At 38.5% G+C, this 21,701-nt stretch overlaps 1 protein-coding gene across 2 annotated transcripts in view; it reads right to left on the bottom strand.

The window, feature by feature from the left end:
• Positions 1–94: 94 nt before the first annotated feature.
• Positions 95–21,701, bottom strand: part of LOC145452558 (adenylate kinase 9-like) — a 32,079-nt gene continuing 10,472 nt past the window's right edge. For both annotated transcript variants that reach the window (XM_080330727.1, XM_080330726.1), the window contains exons 7-33: positions 20,195–20,311; positions 19,558–19,755; positions 18,638–18,851; positions 17,840–17,973; positions 16,268–16,410; positions 15,825–16,038; positions 15,247–15,463; positions 13,751–13,963; positions 13,012–13,193; positions 12,613–12,698; positions 12,384–12,555; positions 11,419–11,544; positions 11,055–11,203; positions 10,159–10,299; positions 9,437–9,515; positions 9,232–9,378; positions 8,976–9,083; positions 7,098–7,325; positions 5,836–6,055; positions 4,997–5,198; positions 3,960–4,127; positions 2,882–3,078; positions 2,434–2,640; positions 1,858–2,017; positions 1,522–1,686; positions 916–1,067; positions 95–421 (exon numbers count right to left, since the gene is read on the bottom strand). In XM_080330727.1, the coding sequence (XP_080186853.1) occupies positions 210–421; positions 916–1,067; positions 1,522–1,686; positions 1,858–2,017; positions 2,434–2,640; positions 2,882–3,078; positions 3,960–4,127; positions 4,997–5,198; positions 5,836–6,055; positions 7,098–7,325; positions 8,976–9,083; positions 9,232–9,378; positions 9,437–9,515; positions 10,159–10,299; positions 11,055–11,203; positions 11,419–11,544; positions 12,384–12,555; positions 12,613–12,698; positions 13,012–13,193; positions 13,751–13,963; positions 15,247–15,463; positions 15,825–16,038; positions 16,268–16,410; positions 17,840–17,973; positions 18,638–18,851; positions 19,558–19,755; positions 20,195–20,311 (4,551 nt within the window). In that variant the 3' untranslated portion in view covers positions 95–209. The remainder of the gene's footprint in view (positions 422–915; positions 1,068–1,521; positions 1,687–1,857; positions 2,018–2,433; positions 2,641–2,881; positions 3,079–3,959; positions 4,128–4,996; positions 5,199–5,835; positions 6,056–7,097; positions 7,326–8,975; positions 9,084–9,231; positions 9,379–9,436; positions 9,516–10,158; positions 10,300–11,054; positions 11,204–11,418; positions 11,545–12,383; positions 12,556–12,612; positions 12,699–13,011; positions 13,194–13,750; positions 13,964–15,246; positions 15,464–15,824; positions 16,039–16,267; positions 16,411–17,839; positions 17,974–18,637; positions 18,852–19,557; positions 19,756–20,194; positions 20,312–21,701) is intronic.

Raw genomic sequence — 21,701 nt, 5'->3', positions numbered from 1 at the left:
ACCCTTTTTCGAAGGCTGTCAACTGTCTGTCTTTAATATCTACTGGATTTTCCGGCAAATCTTGACAAGAAAATATCATCACATTACAACAAAATATCATTCCGTGCCACTTATAATTTCATTTCTAGTATGTTCGACGTAAATTTCTAGAACTTGTAAAAATATGCACACAGCTTTAAAAAAAATACACTTTGAAATACAAAACCAAGTTATCTGATCCACCCTTCGACGGGCGGGTCGCCCTGCATGCTGAGAAATCGTCCCAATTTGTGGTCAAAGTCAATGGGCCGGTCCGCGGGGTCGCGGTAACGCCGGGTCATGTTCGTCCCGAGATATTTGATAAGCTGGCAATTCTGCTGGAACTGGTCCAGCTTCTGCTTGTATTTCTGTCGAACGTACGCTGTCGATTTCGGGTTGAATGCTGAAAATGCAATACTTGTCATCTAACTAGTCTTCGTTGCTAATCAAGTGGAAGTAGCATTAGCGATTTTCAAGTAAGTAAAGAGTAAGTATGATATGCATAATTTTGACTAAAAATATAAAATCAGAATAATGGTTTTGATGGAAAGTTGCCCCAAGTAGAAGTGGAACAAGTCAAAAAACATAACCAAAGTAAGTACAAAAGTACAAAAAAAACTTTCATCCAAGTAATTTTGGGCTGTCCAAGCTTGCTGTACAGACGTTTGCCTTTCTCGTGCTTATAAATGAACTTGATTTTGGTTGTATTTCCCTCTGATTCGGAATGTAATTCTATTTCAGAGTTTTTGCGAATCCGGTCATTCTAATTGTAACATAATTCAGAAAAAACTGTAACTATCATTCTAATTCTAATTTGATTGCAAAAAGCTGAACATTTTTCTAGTTCTCAAACTCTGCTCTGAATATAAGCCTCTAGCCAGGCGCGCCGGTACTTACCTTTAAGATGGTACGCGATGTAGAGGAGGCAACTCCTTTTGACGGAAATGAACGGGAATTTCGGTTTGAAGCATCCTACCGACGTCAGCGCTTTTATCACAGGGTTAGCGGCGCCCTGCTCCAAATACCCGAGCATGGGGAGTGAAGTGACCCTGATTAAAAGAGCGTCAGTTCAGATTGGACCAGACTTGGTCTAACATATAATTCAATAATTGTAATTGGATAATTAGACTAATCAGGGCAAAGCGGCGGATCTAAATGTAATTTAATTTGTGAGATATCCCAATACTAGCATAATTTCTGGTCTTGCTGATTATGCTACAGGAGAGCTGTATCGTTCGAAACGAGCCCGGCTTGTTGTACAGACGTTTGACATTCTCGTCCCTATAAGAACGAACTCCGGTTTGATACCAACTGAACCTAATTTTTGTTGTATTTCTTTCTAGTCAGGATTGAATTCAATTTGGAAGTTTTTGTGAATTCACTGATTCTGAGTCATCAATCTAACTTGGAACTTGTGTAACTATAATTATAATTCTTATCTACTCGAGAAAAACTGAAACTTCTCTGGTTTCTGGGAGACACAGCGAGAGCGGACAAACTCACTCCATGGGTCGTTTTTTCGGCGGTAATTTATGCGGAAGCTCCAAATCCCAGTATTTTTCCGGCAAACGCATGAATTTCTGCAGCTTTTCTTCCGTCTCAAATACAAAAAGCTTTTCGCGAAACTCGACCACCAGTTCAGGGTCGCCTTCGATCAGCGCCTCGTACCTGCGACAATATATATACGACCTATTCACAGTCTTCCACAGTTAGATCATTCTAGTTGTCTGAGACTAATGTAATTTCAATCTATTATTGAAATGTTTCTATGCCTTAATTTTAATTGTAGTTTAATTTCTGATTTGTGCGAAACTGGACAAGAAGTTATCGATTACCGACCTGAGTTTTCCGTCCAGATATGAAACCGGACAATATCCTTTCAATTCAATCTGTTTCGGAAACATTGCCTTCACCTCGTTTCTAGTACGTCGTTTAGGAAGCAGCTCGCTCGGTGGCAACACTTTTTCGGCGTCAGGCGGAACATATCGCGCAGGGTTTGCTGGAGAAAGACAGAAGTATATACAGCTTCAGTTCTAGTTGCTAGTTTTGTAAAGTGAGTAGTTCTAGTTCTAGTGGGGCATTTTGAAATGTGGGCAGACTATTTCTAGTTTTAGTTGCAGATTTTAAGAAACGGGTAGTTCTAGTTTTAGTGGGGCATTTTGAAATGTGAGTAGACTATTTCTAGTTTTAGTTGCAGATTTTAAGAAATGGGTAGTTCTCGTTCAAGTAGCGAGTTTTGGAAAGTGAGTAGTTCTGGTTCTAGTGGAGCATTTTGAAAAGTGAGTATTTCTAGTTGCAGATTTTGAGAAATGGGTAGTTCTAGTTCTAGTTGCGACTTTTCACAAGTAAGTAGTAGTAGTTCTAGTTGTGCATCATGATAATCCACTAGTTTGTGCAAGTAAGGCAGACACTCACCCAAAAACTGCTCGAGCTTCTCCTGAGACGCGAGCTTGTAATACCTCGATCTGAACTCCGCCGCGTACTCCAAAGAAGCCGAGTTCGAGCAGTCCACGAATTCTCCGGCCGTGTTCAAGCTCACCGGGCAGTACTCCCCGAATTCGCTCAATCTGGACTTGAACTCTTCAGGGGTGATGCAGAGGTCACGCAACGAGGCTGCTTCTCCTAGAGAAAGAGAGAGAAATAGTTTATTAATTTCGTGAACCGTGAAATACATAAGGTAACATAATATCAAGAAGTGTAATTAATATCATTTTTAGAAAATTGCTACTTTTACACAGAGGTGCGACTGGATGATACGTGGCATTAGGGATGTTTAAAAATAACTTTTTTCTTCAAATTTTACTGCCCAATTACGACTGGTAGAAGTGAGGTTATTAGCATAGTCATTTAGTGGGTCACGAACCTCTGGCAATCCTGTCGAGATATTCCTGAATCTGCTTGATAGATTTCTTTGCATCGTTGATGGCCACGTCCCACAACTTCCATTTGGACAACATGCCGTCGACATTGAGCCAATTTTGATGCTGGGTCTCGTACCAGTCACGAACGGGTCCAATGTTTTCGTCGTAAGCGGCCAGTCTTGTAGCAAATGCCCCGGCACTGTGGAGATATGAGTCACGTCACAACAGACTTGAAAAACTATATAACTGTAGTTGGCTAATTAGACTAATTAGCGAGAAATGACGGTACTCTTATCTGTGAAATGTCTCTATGCTATCATTGTAACTCTGATCCAATTCCTGGTCTTCCTGAAAATGTTACAGGAGAACTATATCGTGAGGCAAGCTCGGTGTGCAGACATTTGTCATTCTAGTGCTTATTGGAGTCAACTCCGATTCGACATTAACTGAACTCGATTTTTGTAGTATATCTGATTCAGTAATTCCAATTCTAATCTAATTTAAAAAAAACTGCGTAGAGTGTGGCAGCTATAATTCTAATCCTAATCTAATTTCTGGTTTTCATGAAAATGCAACAGGAGAGACGAATCGTTTGATATTGAAATACTGTACACTACAACTATCCTGAAATGATAATTTGTGCGTTTTATGCGATCGGTGCCAATTACTGATGTATAGTCAAGCTGCAATTTATTTATTACACAACAGTACCATATTTTTAATGCATTCTCTGTCTTTACGCAATACCATAAAACAACAATTGATTTCATGCTAAATTCGGTTAAATATGAGTGGAACCAAAGTGTCCGGTTCAAGTGGAATCCACTGTAAATCTTACTAACTCGGAATTGAATGCAATTCCCAAGATTTTGCGCATGCAAGAATTCTAATTCTTATCTAACTTTGAAAAAAACTGTGTAGCTATAATTCTAAAAGTAATCAAATTTAAAAAACTGAAAAATTTTCTTATTGTCCAACTCTGCGCAGGAGGCTGAGAATGACCAGACCGCATTTCATTGTGTCTTGCGTGTCAGGACCGGATAAAAATACTACAACCACCGATTTTACCAATTTACAAACCTGTCATGAAGAGGGTTGACGCGGTCCGGCGACATCCGGTCTTTTGTGGCGCGTCTGGCCACGTCTTTGCCAGAGATGGCAAGTTCTATGATTCGGACCGGGACTATTTTCTTCTTGTGCAGGAGGTCGACCTGTTGCTTGGTCGCAGGAAATCCGTCGAACACAAATCTGGAAAAGGTTTTGTTATAAGTTTGTGGGGAAAGAATGCAACAAACCAGAGGTGGCCAGCAATAAGCTATTTGTACTTTTTCAAAGTGCTCAAGTAAGTTTTGCCTACGTGCGCTGCTTACTCAAGTAGCTATGTTTTAGACTACCTTCAATTCTACTTAAACAGTTGCTATGCAAATGTACATACATACTTCGGTTATGTTTTTATACACGACTTTCACTTCTAATTGAATAGTTTTTAGGAAAAACAAATGACTTTTTACATTGGTTTCATGTTAAGTCAAAACTAGACCTAAAATAGGTAATTTCATTTTAAATTGCTTGGAAATCACTATTTCTGAGATTGAGCAGAAATATGCAAAGTTGCTTCTACCTCTGCCGCAGAGTTTTCAGTTTTTAGACAAAAGTAGGCCTAAAATAGGTAATTGTATTTGAAATTACTTGGAAATCACTATTTCTGTAGTTGAGCAGAAATGTACGAAGTTGCTTCTGCTTGTGCCACACAGTTTTCAGTTTTTTAGTCAAAATTAGGCCAAAAATACTTTCTATTCCGTTTACTCGTAAATTGCTACGTCTATTTGTAATTGAGTAAAATACACATCGTTACTTCTACTTCAAGAGCTTCTTGGAGGTACAGAACTTCAATATACAATTGAATAATATATGGATATTGAAATGAACCCGAATATCTTCGGCTGACACTCGTCAGCAACTAGTAGAGGATTTGAAAGAACATTGTAGCCTATATCAACAATCTTATCACAAAATTTGACTATAATCATAGTGAAGATATCGCTTAAACTCCATGAACTATTTCTTCGTCTACGAGTATCCCGGCTGGCTACTTGCCTACTCAGCATCAAACTCACCCTTTCGTAGAACAAGTCGTGTCCAAGAGTACAGTAGCAATTGCTTCCACGGTCAAAGTATCCGGTACCACGCAACCTTTGTAGAGCTGTTCGTTGATTCGAATTGCCAACGCTGACTTTGGTTGGTTGGTGATCACGTGACGTAACGCTTCACCGGCTGATATCCGGGTCACTCCGTGTTCCAGAACAAATCGGTTTGCCACTGAAATGACGACAGTGTTATAAAATCTTCAACAAAGTCAGAGCATGTGTGTAGATACTAGCATATAGCGTTGAGCAACTAAAAAAAATTTCAGCGTTCTCCAAATTAGACTAGGATTACAATGACAGAATTCGTAAAAACTTGGAGATTTAATTCCATTCCACGTTAGAATGAATTGCGACAAAAAGCACGAAAATAGCAAATGTCTGTACAGCAAGCTGGGCTCGTTCAGCACCATACCGGTTTCCTGTAGTATTCACAGGAAAACAAAAATTAGATTCAAATGAAAATGAAACATTTCATAAATTACATCAGAAAGGGATCAACAGCATTTCTCTCTCATTAGTCAACTTTCTCTCTAATCCGGAATTGAATTCAATATCAAGAGTATTTGCGAATTCAGTGATTCTAATTGTAACCTAATTTGGAAAGACGATATAGCTATAATTCTATTTATAATCTAATTCGGAAAAACTACATAACTATAATTCGAATCTAATTCTGAAAAAAACTGTGTATCTATCATTCTAATTCTAGTCTAATCTGGATAAAAACCATGAAGCTATCATTCTAATTCTAATCGAATTTGGAAAAACCGAAATTTTCTAGTCCAAATCTAGATTAGGGAAACACTCACGTGTAGTTTTGCCTGATTTAGGCGGGCCCACGACCGCCAGTCGCACGGGGACCACTGGTTTTGCTGGGGGCTGATGCAGGACATAACGCAGCGGGTCAGCCAGGAACTTGCTCCGAGATTCCAGAGACGACAGAAAATAGACGTGGTGTCGATATATCACTGGGTGCAGAGGATTCAACGGCGTCACAGTGGGTTGGATGGCGTCGTCACTGTCTTTCAACTGTGAAGCAACAGAGGTGGTCACTCGTCAGTATTACAAAAGATGTTCTAGTATTCATTAATACGAGGAATTCGGAAGTTTTATTAATATTGATGTGTCACGTTTTCACGATTTCACAAAAACACGCGGCAAACCTACTCACTATCGACTCTTTGGATTTTATAAGTGAGAAAACACACATTACAAATTTCTGAAATTAAATTTTTACTTACATTTCACTGGCTACTTGATAAAAATATTGGGTTGACTAAAAACGCTGCATATCAAATTTGGTTCAATTCAAAGCAGTAGAAGCAAAGTTTTATTGCACAATATTTGGAATGGGAAATTCTATCTTGTAGCTATAATGCAAAATTGTTGTGCAGTATGTATGGACGATGAGCAATGCTTATTCATATCCACTGATATTTATAATAGCATGGAATCAAGAGGTATAGCCCTATAATTGAAATTGATTTTGTGACCAACCAAAAAGTTGGGGTTGCCGCCGCCTTGCAGATTAGCATTGGAGGTTGGAAACCACTGCTCTGGTGGTTTAAATTTTTAACACTTCTAGTTCTACTTCACAGTTTTCAGTTTTTCAGGCAAAAAAATACTGCTTGAATACTGATTTGTAAAACCATGAATCAGGGGTTAGTGTTAGAGCCAGATTAGGACAACAAGAAAGTTGTCCCATTTGACTATTCGGAGTGAAATGCAGCTAATCTGATTTGTGAAATGCTTGTAGATTCTCATTTTAATCCTAATTTCTGGTTTTCCTGCAAATGTTACAGGTGAACAGTATCGTGCGAAATGAACCAAGCTTGCTGAACAGACATCTGCCATTCTCGTGCTTGTGGCAATCAACTCTGGTTTGATATCAACTGAATTGGTTTTTATTGTATTTCTTTCTAATTGAGAATATATATTCGAAGTCTGAGTTTTTGTGTACTGTAATTCTAATCTAATTCGAGAAATCATGTAGCTATCATTTTAATTAGAATCCAAGTAAGAAAACCTGAAAATTTTCTAGTTGTCCAACTCTGACCAGAGCCAATCTCACCTTGACAGGGTCCCACCTTCCGAAAGAGCTAGGGTGCTTGTATCCGGTCAGAAGCATCCGATGCGCCAGGTCCAAGCTGATTGGAAATACTTTTTCAAAAAGGCTGTCTCTGTTTTCTACCAGATGCTTCATTTTCTGTTCCAACAGATAGCGAACGATCCGGGGCTTTTTGCTGGCTTGGACTTCGATACGAGGAATCAAACTCTCTTCCAGATGCTCTTGTACGCTCTGAACGAGAGAGAGGTAACAGACGCACAGACATAGAATTAAAGAGGTTCTTGGCGGTACATAACTTCGATATACAATTGGATAGTATATTCATATTGAAATGAACCCGAATATTTTCGGCTGACACTCGTCAGGGGTAATCGCCAGCTACTAACAACAATAACAGAAAAAATTTCGATGAAATGGTAGCCAGCAATACAACCATTGGGTCACCAACTCAGCCGTCGCGTCATACGCTCATATATTAGCCTGTATGTTACTAACATGGCAGGGCAAAATGATTTGAGTATCTGAATCAGTTGTTTCCAACCTTTTCTGGTGTCGGAGCCTTAATTCAAATTTCAGAGTACGTTTGGAGCCGCACGAATACACTGATTAAGTGTAAAAAAAAGCTTGAATGTACCCAAAACTTAAGCAAATGACTGATTATCCTACTGCAGTTTTATAGCATTTGTAACTACTTTAGATCAAGTTCAATAAAAAGTTCACAAAAATAAAGTAAAATCGGGAAGAACTGGACATCTGCTGCTTGGCTTTGCCTCAACTATAGCTGCTGATCGTTCAACTGGAAAGTTATAGCAACATTGATGTAACAGTAGTAGTCTATTCACAACTTTCCTCTCATCATAATTATAAACCCCAGACTCCAAGCCAAGAAAGTGTAATTTTTGAATATGAATTTTATTTTTTGTTATAAATCGATTTTTTAATATTTTTGTGTGATTTTAAAAAGTCAATGAGTACCGCAAGAAGGCTGGCTAGGAGCCGCGGTTGGGAATCACTGATCTGAATCGAGCCTTCATTCTAATGACTCGATTGAGTAGTGACAGACGATTTATTCAAGCATTGAAATGATACGCTCCTGGCCAGTAAGGGTGCATTTATCAAACAATAATTGTAGTTCTGATCCTATTTTTCACTGTGAAGGCTGTCAACCTTGATTGGTCGCATCACAGCATACGAAACATGTAGTACAAAGCTATCCACGTTACTAGAAATGATTATCTGTGAAGTCAGGATCAACAGCATTGTCACAAAATGCAATGAAATAAGTATGGACAAAAATACAAAAGAATCTATAATGTGATGTAGAACTGGCATTAGATTCTTTGTGGTCTCATAAAAGGTACATATTTGAACTTTAAACATCATTGATACTGTTACAATAGGTCATACTCGAATACTCGTACCCTGATCCTTGATTCAGGATCAAATCACTCAGGTAGTCAACTTTGTCAAGCCCTAGTTATAAATACAGATATGTGTTGTAAAATGTGTAACGCAATAATATGTATAACAAAATAATACGTTAATGTAATATGTATATTATATAAAATTATCATATTTATGGTTTGGTGTATTTACTGCTGTCAATCGAACTAGATGAAAAGGAAACCACACAAAGTAAAGAAAGCAGCACAGTTATGTTCTCAATTGAATTTTGATATTGACATGAAACGGAATATTTTCGGCTGGCACTCGCCAGGGGTAATCGTCAGCAACTAGTAGAGAATTGGAAAGAACAATCGTACAGCAAAATATGACGTCACCTGCACGGAATGAAATCTCAAATAAGAAAGAGTTTTAGTTTAGTTTAGTTATATTTTCATGAGTTGTTTTCGAAGTAAATTCCGATACTGATCAACGTACCATCATCTTCGCGAGATCCTCTTCGAATTTCGTGGCAAATTCGTCTCTCATCCTCTCTCTCGCTTCCTCCTCTTGCTCCTCCTCCTCCTCCTCTTCGCCGAGTTCTTCCTGCGGACAAATTTGCATTTACAAGTCAGGACTCTCATAAAAATCACACTTGTACAATCACTTACCCCAAAGGGTAGTTTTTTGGCTTACATCAACATTACACGATTGATTAAATCTATAACTGATCTCTCTCTCAAACTCGACCCACCTCAAATTCCTCCCTCAAAGTCTCCTCGATATCATCCTCCTCTTCCTCTTCGTCTTCCTCGTCTTCTCCTCGTTCCGCTAGTCTTGCTGCTTTAGCCGCATCTCGTTCTGCGATCAACTCCTTGCGACGAGCCTCGATGTTTTCTCTCTGAAAACAGAATTGTTTTGAGATTTGCGTGATTTAGTCGAGCGTGACGCAATCTTACTCGAATTCGGGCTTTTGTTTCTTTCATTTTGTTTTTCTTTTCGTTCTTGTGATCTCGTCGTTTGATCCATTTGTTGATCCTGCGATGTCACGATTTAATAATAAAACACATTGCTCTTTCCAATTCTCAACTAGAAGAGCTTATTGGAGGCACTTCACCATACAATTGAATAGTATATTGATATTGAAATATAATATTCTGGTTGATTTCAACTTCAATAAAGTATTCAATTGTATATTCAAGTTCTGACTTGTACAAACTATCAACCTGGTGCAAATGACCATTGTGGTCGACAAAAATCATGAATACCACAAACAAGCAAACTAACTGCTGGTTTTGAGTACTTCTAGCTCCAGATGCGGATTTTGGAGAGGAGAGTTCTTATTCTAGTTCAGATTTTGAAAGGTAATAGGTCTAGTTCCAGCTGCACATTTTGAAAAGTGAGTAGTTCTAATTCTATTTGTAGTTTCACATTTTGAAAAGCAAGTAATTCTAGCTCCAGTTGCACATTTTGAAAAGCGATTAGTTCTAATTCTATTTGTAGTGTCGCATTTTGAAAAGCAAGTAGTTCTAGCTCCAGTTGCACATTTTGAAAAGCGATTGGTTCTACTTCTAGTTCTAGTTGCACATTTTGAAAAGTGTTTGTTTCTAGTACTGGGTCTAGCTGTGCATTTTCAAAACCCAGTAGCTTGCACAAATCTGCCCACAACTGTATTTGTTACCTGGACGGCAATAACCGATCGACAACGTCAGTGTCTTCTACCATGAGCATCACAGCAGCGTCAGGAAATAGTCCGCTTTGAACAAGGAATTGGCTTTCCTCTGCTGTACGCGGGAAACCTTCCAAGATGAATCCGCTGGATCTTGATAGAAATAACGGAAATTTGTAGTCACAACGCGGGAGTGGGCGATTATTTTTCCAGGCGGGTCAAATGTGAAGCAGAAAAAACGTTGGCGGACCGAGACATAGGTTTACACTATGTTCTACGGCGTGCAGTTTTATTTCTAAATTGAAAGCAATGATCTATATTGTTAACACATGTTGCTGAGTGGATGCGTTAATATTAGGCTGCGTCCCTAGCTCTATTTGGCTATCTTTCATTGCTTGAAATAGCATCGTTTATGAGTGACAATAACCGATAGTCACATTCACTGATTGCACAATTTTGTGAATTGGGATCTGTAAACGTACGGCAAAACATTTCAAAGCAGAGAGCTAGCAAGAAGCAAGATTTGAACTTGAATATGATAACGGTGACTTGTGACTTTAATTGTTGCGGCATAATTTGCTACGTTGACTTTATCTTGAACCTGGATTACTCACACGGCGTACCAAGGCTACTTAATCACAGTACTCAGTAAATAAATAAACTAAACCTCAAAGTAAATGCATTTCTGGAATTCCCGATTTCCGAAACTTGCACCATTTCCTCAAGTGATTTTATTTTAGGCTACTTTTACAGTTTCAAGTTTTTTAGGCCTAGAATACTCATTAATTTATTTTAGTTACCAGAAAATCGCTACTTATACTTATAATTGAATAGAAATTTATGACGTTACTTCCACTTATACTTGAGTAACAACGATGACTGCGTTGACTTTGAAAATTGAAACAAACCTGAACGGTTCTTCTCGCCACCATTGCGGCACGATCTTCTCCAAAATCTCAATTGGTACCGGCTCATCCTCCGTCAGATTCATCTTAATTGCTTCCTGCTCGTCCGTGAGATCAAATTTCTCTTCCTCCTCTTCCTCTGCCGCATTTTCCTGCGAGTGAAACTAGGCACTTAACCAAGTGCCTCGACTCGACACATTCTATATGACATGATCCAAGTTATATTCTTAAAAATGGAAAATGACTTAAGTCACTTTCCGTATCGACTCAACTGGGCTCGTGTTACACTATAAAAGTAAGATGAGCTCACGACTTAGAACCTTTTGATTTAATCACAACGTTGCGAAAACCTCATTTCGTCTCTCACCGTCTCTACCATTGCTATGGCTTTCTGCACCGCCTCGTCCACCCCCACGGACATTTCTTTTGCGAGCAGCCTGTCCTCTTCGTGCTCCGGGCCCAATTTGCGGCCTGTTTTGGGCAAAATCAATTCCTGTAACAAAAAATTGGAATGCGTGCCATTTTTTCTCAGATTTCAGTCATAAATAAGTTTTCGATTCGCCATACGGCGCATGAAGAACGATATATAACAAAAAAGTAATACAATTGAATAATATATTGATACTGAAATGCTAATTGGAGGTACAGAACTTCAATATACAATTGAATAGTGTATTCATATTGAAATGAACATGAACACGAATATTTTCGGCTGACACTCGTCAGTGGTAATCGTCAACAACTAGTCGAGAATTGGAAAGAACATTGTATATCAACAATCGTATCACAAAATATGACGTCACCAGCATGAAATTTTGAATGAGAGAGCATTCAATGTACTATTTTTAGGTGGTACACGAACGTTTTTTTGTTGACAGAGTTTTGGTTTGTGTATTTTGATAAATTTTGAATATTTTAATGAAATACACCAACCAAAACCCTGTCAACAAAAGGAGTTCGTGCACCACCTAAAAATAGTGCATTGAACGCTCTCTCATTCGAAATTTCATGCTGGTGACGTCATATTTTGTGATACGATTGTTGATATACAATGTTCTTTCCAATTCTCTGCTAGTTGCTGACGATTACCCCTGACGAGTGTCAGCCGAAAATATTCGGGTTCATTTCAATATCAATATACTATTCAATTGATACTGAAATAAACACAAATATTTTCGGCTGACACTCATAAAGGGAAATCGTCAGGAACTAGCAGAGATTTCAAAAGAACTTTGTATGTCGACAGTTGATTATACATCTACATCTACATCTATTTTTTTGCAGTATGTAGATACTAATATATATAACATTTATAAATATACACATACATACTTGAAGCCTTTCTCTGAAGGAAATGTGGAAGATACCCAGTTTGTCAGCTAGCCAGCGTCCATGTAAGGTTTTTCCTGACCCCTGGGTCCCGAGCAAGAGAATCCGCACAGGTGGGGGCTTCAGGGGGCTATCCGTGGGGAGGTAACTCATTGGTTTGGCGACAAAGTTTGTTCTGCGGTAAGAGGATGTTGTTAGCATGAGCCCCTGACCGAGCGGACACGAAACAAACCTGTTTTCTGGCGATTTGAAATAATAGTTCTTTTCTCGGTATTTCGCTGAGATTTCGCTGTTTCCGGGCCACAACACGAATTCGTCCTAAAGCAAAAAAGATGAGCATTGATTTGAGTTTGGATTTGAGAAACCGGGATTTGAGAATTTGGGCACAATTTGGATTAGGGCTGAGCACAATGATTCAAACCGGAATCCATGATTAATTCTAATGGTTCGAGTTGAGTAGTATGAGATGAAAAATCTGAAAAGAGTAAAGAGTTGATTCATCAACGAGAATTAGAGTTTCGGTACTATTATCCACTGTGGGAGCCTTCAGTTTATTAGCAATTTTCATTAGCTCAATACAAAGGATAATTACAGTTTATCATGGAAAAAAATTCCGAAACCAAACTCTAACCTTCAGAGCCACCGGGTCGTAATGCTTTGAGAATCCAAATTGTTTCTTCTTCTGGCTCGAAGCCTCCTCGTCTTCTTCTCCTTCTTCCTCTCCCTCTCCGGCCTCAGCTTCTGCGTTGTTATCTTCCTCTTCCTCGTCCGCGTCCATTCCAGAGAACTCCCACGCGCGATAACCGAACGGACCTGGGTTTGGAAGAGATTAACGCTTTTGAATCTAAATACTGTTACGGACGCAATCCAAGATTCCATCGAGCAGACTTGTACAAATTACTGGATTTTCAAAATGCGCAACTACAACTAGAACTACTTGCTTTTCAAAATTTGTGACTAGAACTAGAAATAGAATGACTGGATTCTCAAAACTCGCAACCAGAACTAGAACTACTTGCTTTTCAAAACATACTAGAACTACTCACTGTTAAAAATCCGCGAGTAGAACTAGAACTCGAATGACTGAATTTCCAAAACTCGCAACTAGAACTAGAACTACTCACTTTTCAAAATCTGCGAGCAGAACTACAACTAAAACTACTCACTTTTTAGAATGTGCAACTAGAACTAGTACTAGAAATGCTGACTCTCTAACATCCTCTACTAGAACTACTACAACTATTCACTTTTGAAAATCGTCAACTAGAATTAAAACTGGTCAAAAACCAGTTGTTGGTGGACCGTCAACTAAGTAGCTCGATAGTCTGTGCAAGTCTGGTGCCGGCTCATCCTACATTCCGCCAACTCACTGTTAATTCTCTCGTTGGCTTCAGCAACGAGATCCTTAATCTTTTTCTCTTGAATATTCACGACGAGAGGTTTGCTAGATGTGACTCCGCCGATAGAGTTTTGCATGGCAGACCATTCCTTTTCGAACGACGACAAAACCTCTCGGAAATCCAGAAATTCCGGGGCGTTTCCGCTCGGGATTCCGACATCGTTCGTTTGAAGTTCGGCAATTTCTGCCAATAGCATTGCATATGAATTCAAAAGAGCATTGTATATTTAAATTATCTTCTAGTTGCTCACGATTATCCCTATTCCAGCCAAAAATATTCAACTGTTTATTACATTATGCATATATTATACAATTGCAGATATTGAAATTCAAAGTTACAGTTGTTGATTTCAAGTCTGAAATCACAGAAAATAGGTGCAGGCTCTAATTTAAATCTACAATTCTAATGGTAAGCTACAAATTTTACGTACGCTGGTAAGATTGTTGAAGTAGAATGTTCTTTTCAAGAGACTCTTTGGGGTCTTCATGATACCATTCAATTATATCTTTGTATTGAAATCAATCCTAATGTTCGAATATACTATTCAATTCTATTATTCTATTACCCCTGACGAGTGTCATCCAAAAATATTCAGGTTGATTTCAATATGAATATATTATTCAATTGTATATTGAACGTCTGTACCTCCAAGAGCATATTGAAGAATTGATTTATGATTCTATCGCAACAAACAATAATATGTCCTCTTACTATTCGGGGCTTCAAAATGTTAATAATTACAATTGCGAATGGGCCATGCCAATGAATGGAATTCCTGTCTAAGCCTACAGGGTTTGCGCAGTTGACAGCATAATAAGTCCATGCTTAAGATCCAAACCTGTACTATTTTTTTTTCAAATCTGAAATTTTTTACCCCAAAAAAGTGTACGGTTTTACGGGTTTGAATTGAGCCAAATTTAAAATCTACATTATTTTTTTCAAATCTGAAATTTTTTATCCCAAAAAAGTGTACGGTTTTACGGGTTTGAATTGAGCCAAATTTAAAATCTACATTATTTTTTTCAAATCTGAAATTTTCTACTCCAAAAATTATGCACAGTTTCCACGGGTTCGAATTGAGCCAAATTTAAAATCTGTATTATTTTTTTTCAAATCTGGAATTTTTCACTCAAAAAGCTTTTCAGTTTGTACGGGTTTGAGTCGAGTCAAATTCCATGGGACTTCAGTGAAATTTGAAAAAACAGAACATTTTTATTTCAAATTTCCGCTGTAATATCTTTGTTTCTATGGGTTGGAATTGAGGCAAATTTGATGCTAGCGTTATTTAGGCAACCTCCATGGGGTGCCCATAAAAATTATTTGAAAAGTTCTATTCGAACAACCCTTCATGTCAAAGCTACTTCAAGACGAACTGGTTCATAAAGGTCCAAAACGTACTATATCAAAATTTTGGCTTATTTTTTATTTTCCATTTAATAAACGAAATAACATTAAAAAGAACTCACCGCTCTGCAACTTGACTCTGACTGAAGACTCGGTCTTGACCGTTTCCGCTTGTGAGGTCACAGTGGCTTTTTCGTCATCTTCACCCATTTCGTCCTCGGCTGTTTCTGCCGTTTCTTCCGTAGTTTCTGAAGGAGCGACTTCTTCCGTCTTGGCCTCCTCTCTGGCCGCCTCTTCTCGTTCCAAGGCTTCTCGTTGCTGGTGAATCTCTTCCTCTTCCTGAAAATCCGAGAAGGATAACCGTATTTAACTTATACTAACTCTTTTACAAAAAAATTCTAAATTTATACAAAGTTTTGGAATGTAAAAAAATTTATATCATTATTCCTTAAAAATACGAAGGGAACGACGGTGTTTTGATCATGCAAACTTTTATTTGACATTTTTTTAGATTTATAAAAAATTTCCGTGTTTGCTGGTGTTTTGAGAATTAAAAAAATTGTGCTATTGTATATCTTCTTCTTGCTGAAAATCCGAGACAAAAGACGCTTTTTATATTATACAAACTTTTATTATAATTTTTTTTAATTATACAACGTTTCCGCGTTTTCAGAATTAACCACTTCTGGATATAAGTCACCTCGAGAAGTTTCCTCTTTTCGCGGATGAGTCGCTCCCGATATTTCGCAGTAATGTCGTCCTTGTTGCGTTCAAAGTATCTGGCCCTGACCAGATCGTAGTCGGGGCTCTTGTCCGTGAGACAGATCACTTCGTCGGGGAGGAATGACGCTTCCGCCATCGCGCCCCATTGTTCTTTTGTGGTCGGGAAGTTGTCCAGAATCCATCCCCCGCCTCTGTAATACAAAAATTAGAAAAATTAAAAAATTATACACGAAAATCAAAAATATATATATCTAGGCTAGAAGTCTGACTTGAGGGCATGCATGACCGACTCCACTTTTTAAATCTACTTTTGGCACCTTAGATTTTGTAATTTTGATTTTGAAGCCACTACATTACTTCCTTCTTGTAACTAAACTTCTTGAAAGAACAAAAATGCCAAAAAAATAAACAAATTCTCACTTGGGGGCGTCCGGGTCCGACTCTAACCTGGCGGCTATGATTTTATCGACAGCCTCTTTCAGCACGTCGACGTAGATTTCAGCGGGCAATTTGATTTCTGAGGCTTCGGCTTTTGCCACGGCCTCCGAAACCATCTCCTGAACCTGAGAGAGAGAGAGAGAGAGAGAGAGTCTTTATTTTCATCTAACCAAAATACATAACAACAGACAGCAATGATGGTGGTACAGAAATTTTAATGCACAGTATTCTGTATCTGATAGGGATGATTGATACGACCGTGTAGGTCAACTAGTCTGATCACACCCTCATCGAACAGGTACACTTGACTCTGAACAGTCTGGCTGTAGAAAATGCTAGTTGAAAAAGGACAAGAAAAAAGAAAAATTAAACATTGTAGCTAAAGATCAAATGATCATTGAAGCAATGTCCGGGCAAGGTAGGACAACAGTGTCAATATAACTACAAGAGGTGATTAAGTAGGTCTTTTTTGAATCTATTAAAGCATCATCATCATCATTGGTTTATTAGCAATTTTATCCGTTCAATACACCACAAAAAATGCGATACAATGAAAAGATAGGAAGGTGTCGAAGCGACTTGGAGTTGTCTATGGAATCGGGCACCCAGCTTGGCCTATGCGATGTAAAGAGGAGTCATGCACACTAAATGAAAAGTGAAAGAAGATAGTATAGAAAAGCGAGCAACAAAAAATGGGGTGGCATGTCATGGAAAGCGAGATCGATAGGTCAGGCAATTCACCGAAGCTTCCATATTTTTATTCAACCACACAGATTTGTACCGTCTACTGGATGTTTAAAACTCGCAACTAGAACTACAACTACTCATTTCTCAAAACTGAAACTAGAATTTGTCACTTTTCAAGACTCGCAACTAGAACTAGAACTACTAAAATAAAAGAGTAGGTAATCGACCGTCGACTAAGATAACTAGATTGGTAGTTTGTACAATTTGTGTAAACAGATGGCAGCAATGACGATACAGGAAAAAATGTATCCACAGCATGCGCTATTGGATAGGAATGATCGAAATGATCTTGGAGGCTAACTAGTCTGATCACACCCGCATCAGTGATTCCCAACTGTGCCGCCAATCTTTTTGGAATCTTGGAAAAGAACTGCATCAATGCATGTTCCATAGCATCCAAATAGATAACCTATCATCTAAAGTAGTTTAAAGCAAATTCTGTGAAGTAGGCCAATGTTACAAGGCAAACTAAGGTGCAGAAAATGTGTTGATGATTTGCGAAATCTTGTTTATCAGTTAATTCCAACATAGCAGCCCAATATGACGGGTCAATTTCATTACGTTATCGCAATGCCATCATTTATTTCGTAGTAACACGTGCTTATTCATGTGTTATTGCAGCAGTAGACCGCTTCTCAGTTAAATATGCTTGTCAGATTCCTCATTTTTTTATATTTATACAGTTCTTCTGCTAAAAGATTCACGGTACTCCTAAAAATCTGTGGAGGCACACTAGCATGCCGGGAATCGCTGGCGTAGAGAGTCAGCCAAAGAAGAGAACGAAACCAACGTAAAGATTTCTCTCACTTCTGGGTGTTCGTCTGTGACCGTCGGAACGGGACTTGCTTCTCTCACATCTGTAGTCGTCGTCTCCTCCTCTGTGGTGGTGGGTTCCTCCTCTGTGCTCGCTGGCTCATCTGCCTCACCCTCCTCTGCACCCCCTGCAAGAAATCGGGTGTTGGTTCATATCAAACTGGACTTGGCAAAAATAGAAGCTGTAGTATAGCTGAGTGAGTAGTAATCTTCAGGTTGAGTTGAGTATTCAAGTATCATTAGTCATTAGGGGGTGGATGATTTGGAAAGTTTCAATATGTAGGCCTACCTTTTATGCAGCCACAAAGAAATAATGCCAGTTCTATATCACAAGAGTTCAAATTGATTGAGATTTCTCAATCCAGGGATTGGTAATTATTTTCCCCACGGGCCAAATGAAAAGCAGAAAATACTTTGACAGGCCGAGTAAAAAACTGTAACTATATTCTGCGACGTATTAATTTCATTTCTAAATTAAAAGCAGGGAATTGCATTGTTAATACATGCTGCTCAGTGGATGTATTGGTACTAGGCAATGAGAAAGTGACGTTTAAGTAACAAAAAATAATATTTATTCACCGTCATAATTCAAAACAATGGTATACATAATACATTTTAAACACTTTCTTAATCCACAGATACGTTTTTTATTAAGACATTAAAATGCATTTTAAAAATCCAGTAATTTGTACAAGTCAGCGGTTGGGTGTTTATTTAGTGAAAACTGCTTATATTTTGAATTTTTGATTTATTTTTGCATTTTCGTAATTTTTACGAATGAAGACAATTTACCTCCTTCTGCCTCTTTTTCTGCTTTCAGAGCAGCCAGCCTGTCTGCCTCCTCCCTCCTCCTGGCTTCGGCACGTTCCGTGGCCTCTTGCTCAAGCTTGTTCTGCACGAGATTGATCGCGGACTCGAGCGCCTCTTGTCGAGCTTTCTCTATGAGCTCTCGTCGCGCTTCGCTGTACTTGTCAAGCATCAGTTCTTCTGCGTCTAGGACTGTCGCCTAAAATTGGAGTACTCAAGTAAGTTTTGCCTTGAGAGTACACCTACACCGCTTATGCTTCCACTTAACTGCAAAAAGCCTTTGATGTGACAAGCACCACTAAATGATTTTAGATATAATATTATTAATTAGGATATTTAACTGTTCTGGTCAAAACTAGGCCTGAGTGACTTACTTTTTCATTTACTTGGAATTCACTAGGCCTACAATAGTTACTTTTCACTACTCGGCAAAACCGGGCCTAGAATAGTTCTACTTTTGCTTGTAATTGAGTAGGAATTTACGATGTACTTCTACTTGACAGTTGTAGTACAAACTTACTTTTTTACTACTTAAAAATACTTACTTCCGATTCGAGTAGAAATGTAAGAAGTTATTACTATTTAGCTACTTTTACTTGCACTCGATTTTTGTTTTTTATAATTTTTTATTCACGATGCTACTTCTAATTCTACTTGAATAGCTACCATGACAACTGCAATGATGATTGCGTTTTTAGGCAGAAATAGGCCTAGAATGCTTACTTTTTTATTTACTTGTTAATTAATACTTCTACTTGCACTTGAATACAAACGATGACTATTAAATCGATGGTTACGTCTGTTTCCAGTGGCTTACCCAAATCTTGTCCTAGAATACTCATTTTTACATACTTGGAATTCGCTACTTTTACTTGAGTACCAACAATACAACTTGAGTATCAAACCTGATATTGCTCGGCCAGTACACGACACAGAGAACTCTTCCCGGACAGGGGCAGCCCCACCACCGATAGCTTGCACGGTGGTTTTGGTAAGGGCGGCGAAAGGTAGGGTCTGGGGTTCTTCAAAAATTTTGTCATGGCTTCCGGCGACGACATCACGTACATCTTGTCCAGGAAGCTGACGGCCAGGTCTGGTTTTCCCTGAGAGAGAGAGAGGAAGAGATAGAAGCAGAGTTGTACAGCTACAAAAATTTCAACTTTCCAAAATTAGACTAGAAGTAGAATGATAGCTTCACATTTATTTTCCAAATAAGATCATAATTATAATTTTGGCTTCACATTTACATCCAGAAGAGATTACAATTTGAATGATAGCTACACAGAATTTACCGAATTAAATTGAAATCAGAATGATAGCTTCACATTTTTCAAGTCAGGTTAGAATTAGAATTTAAGCTTCTCATTTGCATCCATTTTCAGGAAAACAGAAATTAGATTAGAATGAGAATGAGATCATAGAAACATTGAACAAATTAGAATATAGTAGATTACCGGCATTTCGCTCCAATTAGTCTTATTACAAAACTAGAATTATCTAGTTGTCCAGGTAGAATATAGAATAGAAGCTGTAAGAACACACCTGTGCTATCAAACCTTCCTTGAGCGAGACTGGGCATATGCGACCCCATTTGCTTCTGCGCCATCGATATCTCGGGGCCGGCATCTGATACGCTGAAAGGGTCCGGAGAAGTTCTTCCTGCAACCCAGAGACGGTCAGTAATGGAGGACTTCTAGTTTGTCAAAGTTTTCAATTGCTACTAGCATAGGGTTGCCATACGTCAGGAATTTCCCGGACATGTCCTGAACCTTATTGTTCAATCTGCATCCGCAGAAATTCTAAAATATTCTAAAATATTATAAAATGTCCGGAATTTTGAAGGCTCGAGGTAGGCTAAAATAATTTTTGTAAATCAACATAAACAATATTATTTTAAGCAGATGCATACTGCTTGAAATTTTTCATCGCGCTGCGCACGATCGACTGTCACATACCTTGAATTTAATATGGGATCAACCACCCGCGTAAAAAAACGCAATAAAAAATAAATAAAAATATCCATCATTTACAGAAATCAGTCTAATTGTAATCGCAGTTATAAGAGAACAGTATACTCCTAAAGACGGTTAAGGCTGTTTGGATGCTTTAGTCAAGGACAGTGGTTCTTAACCTGGGGGGTCGTTTGCCTTTATTCTAGGGATAGGGAAGATATTGAACACCATCAGCTCCAAAATAGACCGTGAGTAAGTCTGAGTAAAGGTAAATTTTTTAGTAATATATGGAAGAACCATAGTTATTGACGGAATTCATTCACAAAATTTAACAACCAGACCCATATAGAACCCAGATGTGTATAGTAAGCACCCCAGAAGTTGCATGGATTACCCTATTGTGGGCCAAAGATCGGTGTTTTTAGGGCGAGAGGGGCTGAAAAAATGTGGCTTCGGTTCTTCGGTACACACAACCACATAAAAGACGCTAAAGCCGATTTTTCCGAACAATTGGAGCACTGCAACACAGTGGCCATAACAATGGCCAATTAGGTCGAGCGATTGTTCGCAACAATGCAAATTTTTAGACTTTGACGGCTTTTTCGGAGTGGATTCATCGCCCTGACCAGATTTTCATTAGTGTTTTCCAAATCAGTGCTTTCGATTAATACCAGTATTACTAAATTTGAGCGCTTGAGTCGCCAGTTATAGGACTACCAATTATGAAGTATAGGGCGATTTCATTTTGACATGTCAAAAAAAGTAAAAATTTTGTCAAAATTGTTTACAAAGTTAAAAATTTTTTGCAACCTGCATTTCGTTTGTATCGTACAGATTTGCACTGTCAGTGAACTTATCATGAGACATTTTACAGCTCATAGCCTACTTCATAGCCTACCGTTGTAGATGGCCTATTGTCTGCTCATTGTGAATCATAAACTGTAAAATGAAACAAATAGGTTGACATGGTGTTATGCTCAACGTACCGCAATATCCTCTAACTGAAGCAAGTTTGCATGGGCATTGCATGGTTCTTATATCAAGAAGTGCATGATGAAAAATTGTGATGTAGATGACATTGTAAGAAGGAAGCATCA

The sequence above is a fragment of the Botryllus schlosseri genome, chromosome 12 (assembly GCF_051294905.1).
Source record: "Botryllus schlosseri isolate E-star chromosome 12, Bs_hap1, whole genome shotgun sequence".
In the NCBI taxonomy this organism is placed as follows: Eukaryota; Metazoa; Chordata; class Ascidiacea; order Stolidobranchia; family Styelidae; genus Botryllus; species Botryllus schlosseri.
This window is presented reverse-complemented; position numbering and strand designations above follow the sequence as displayed.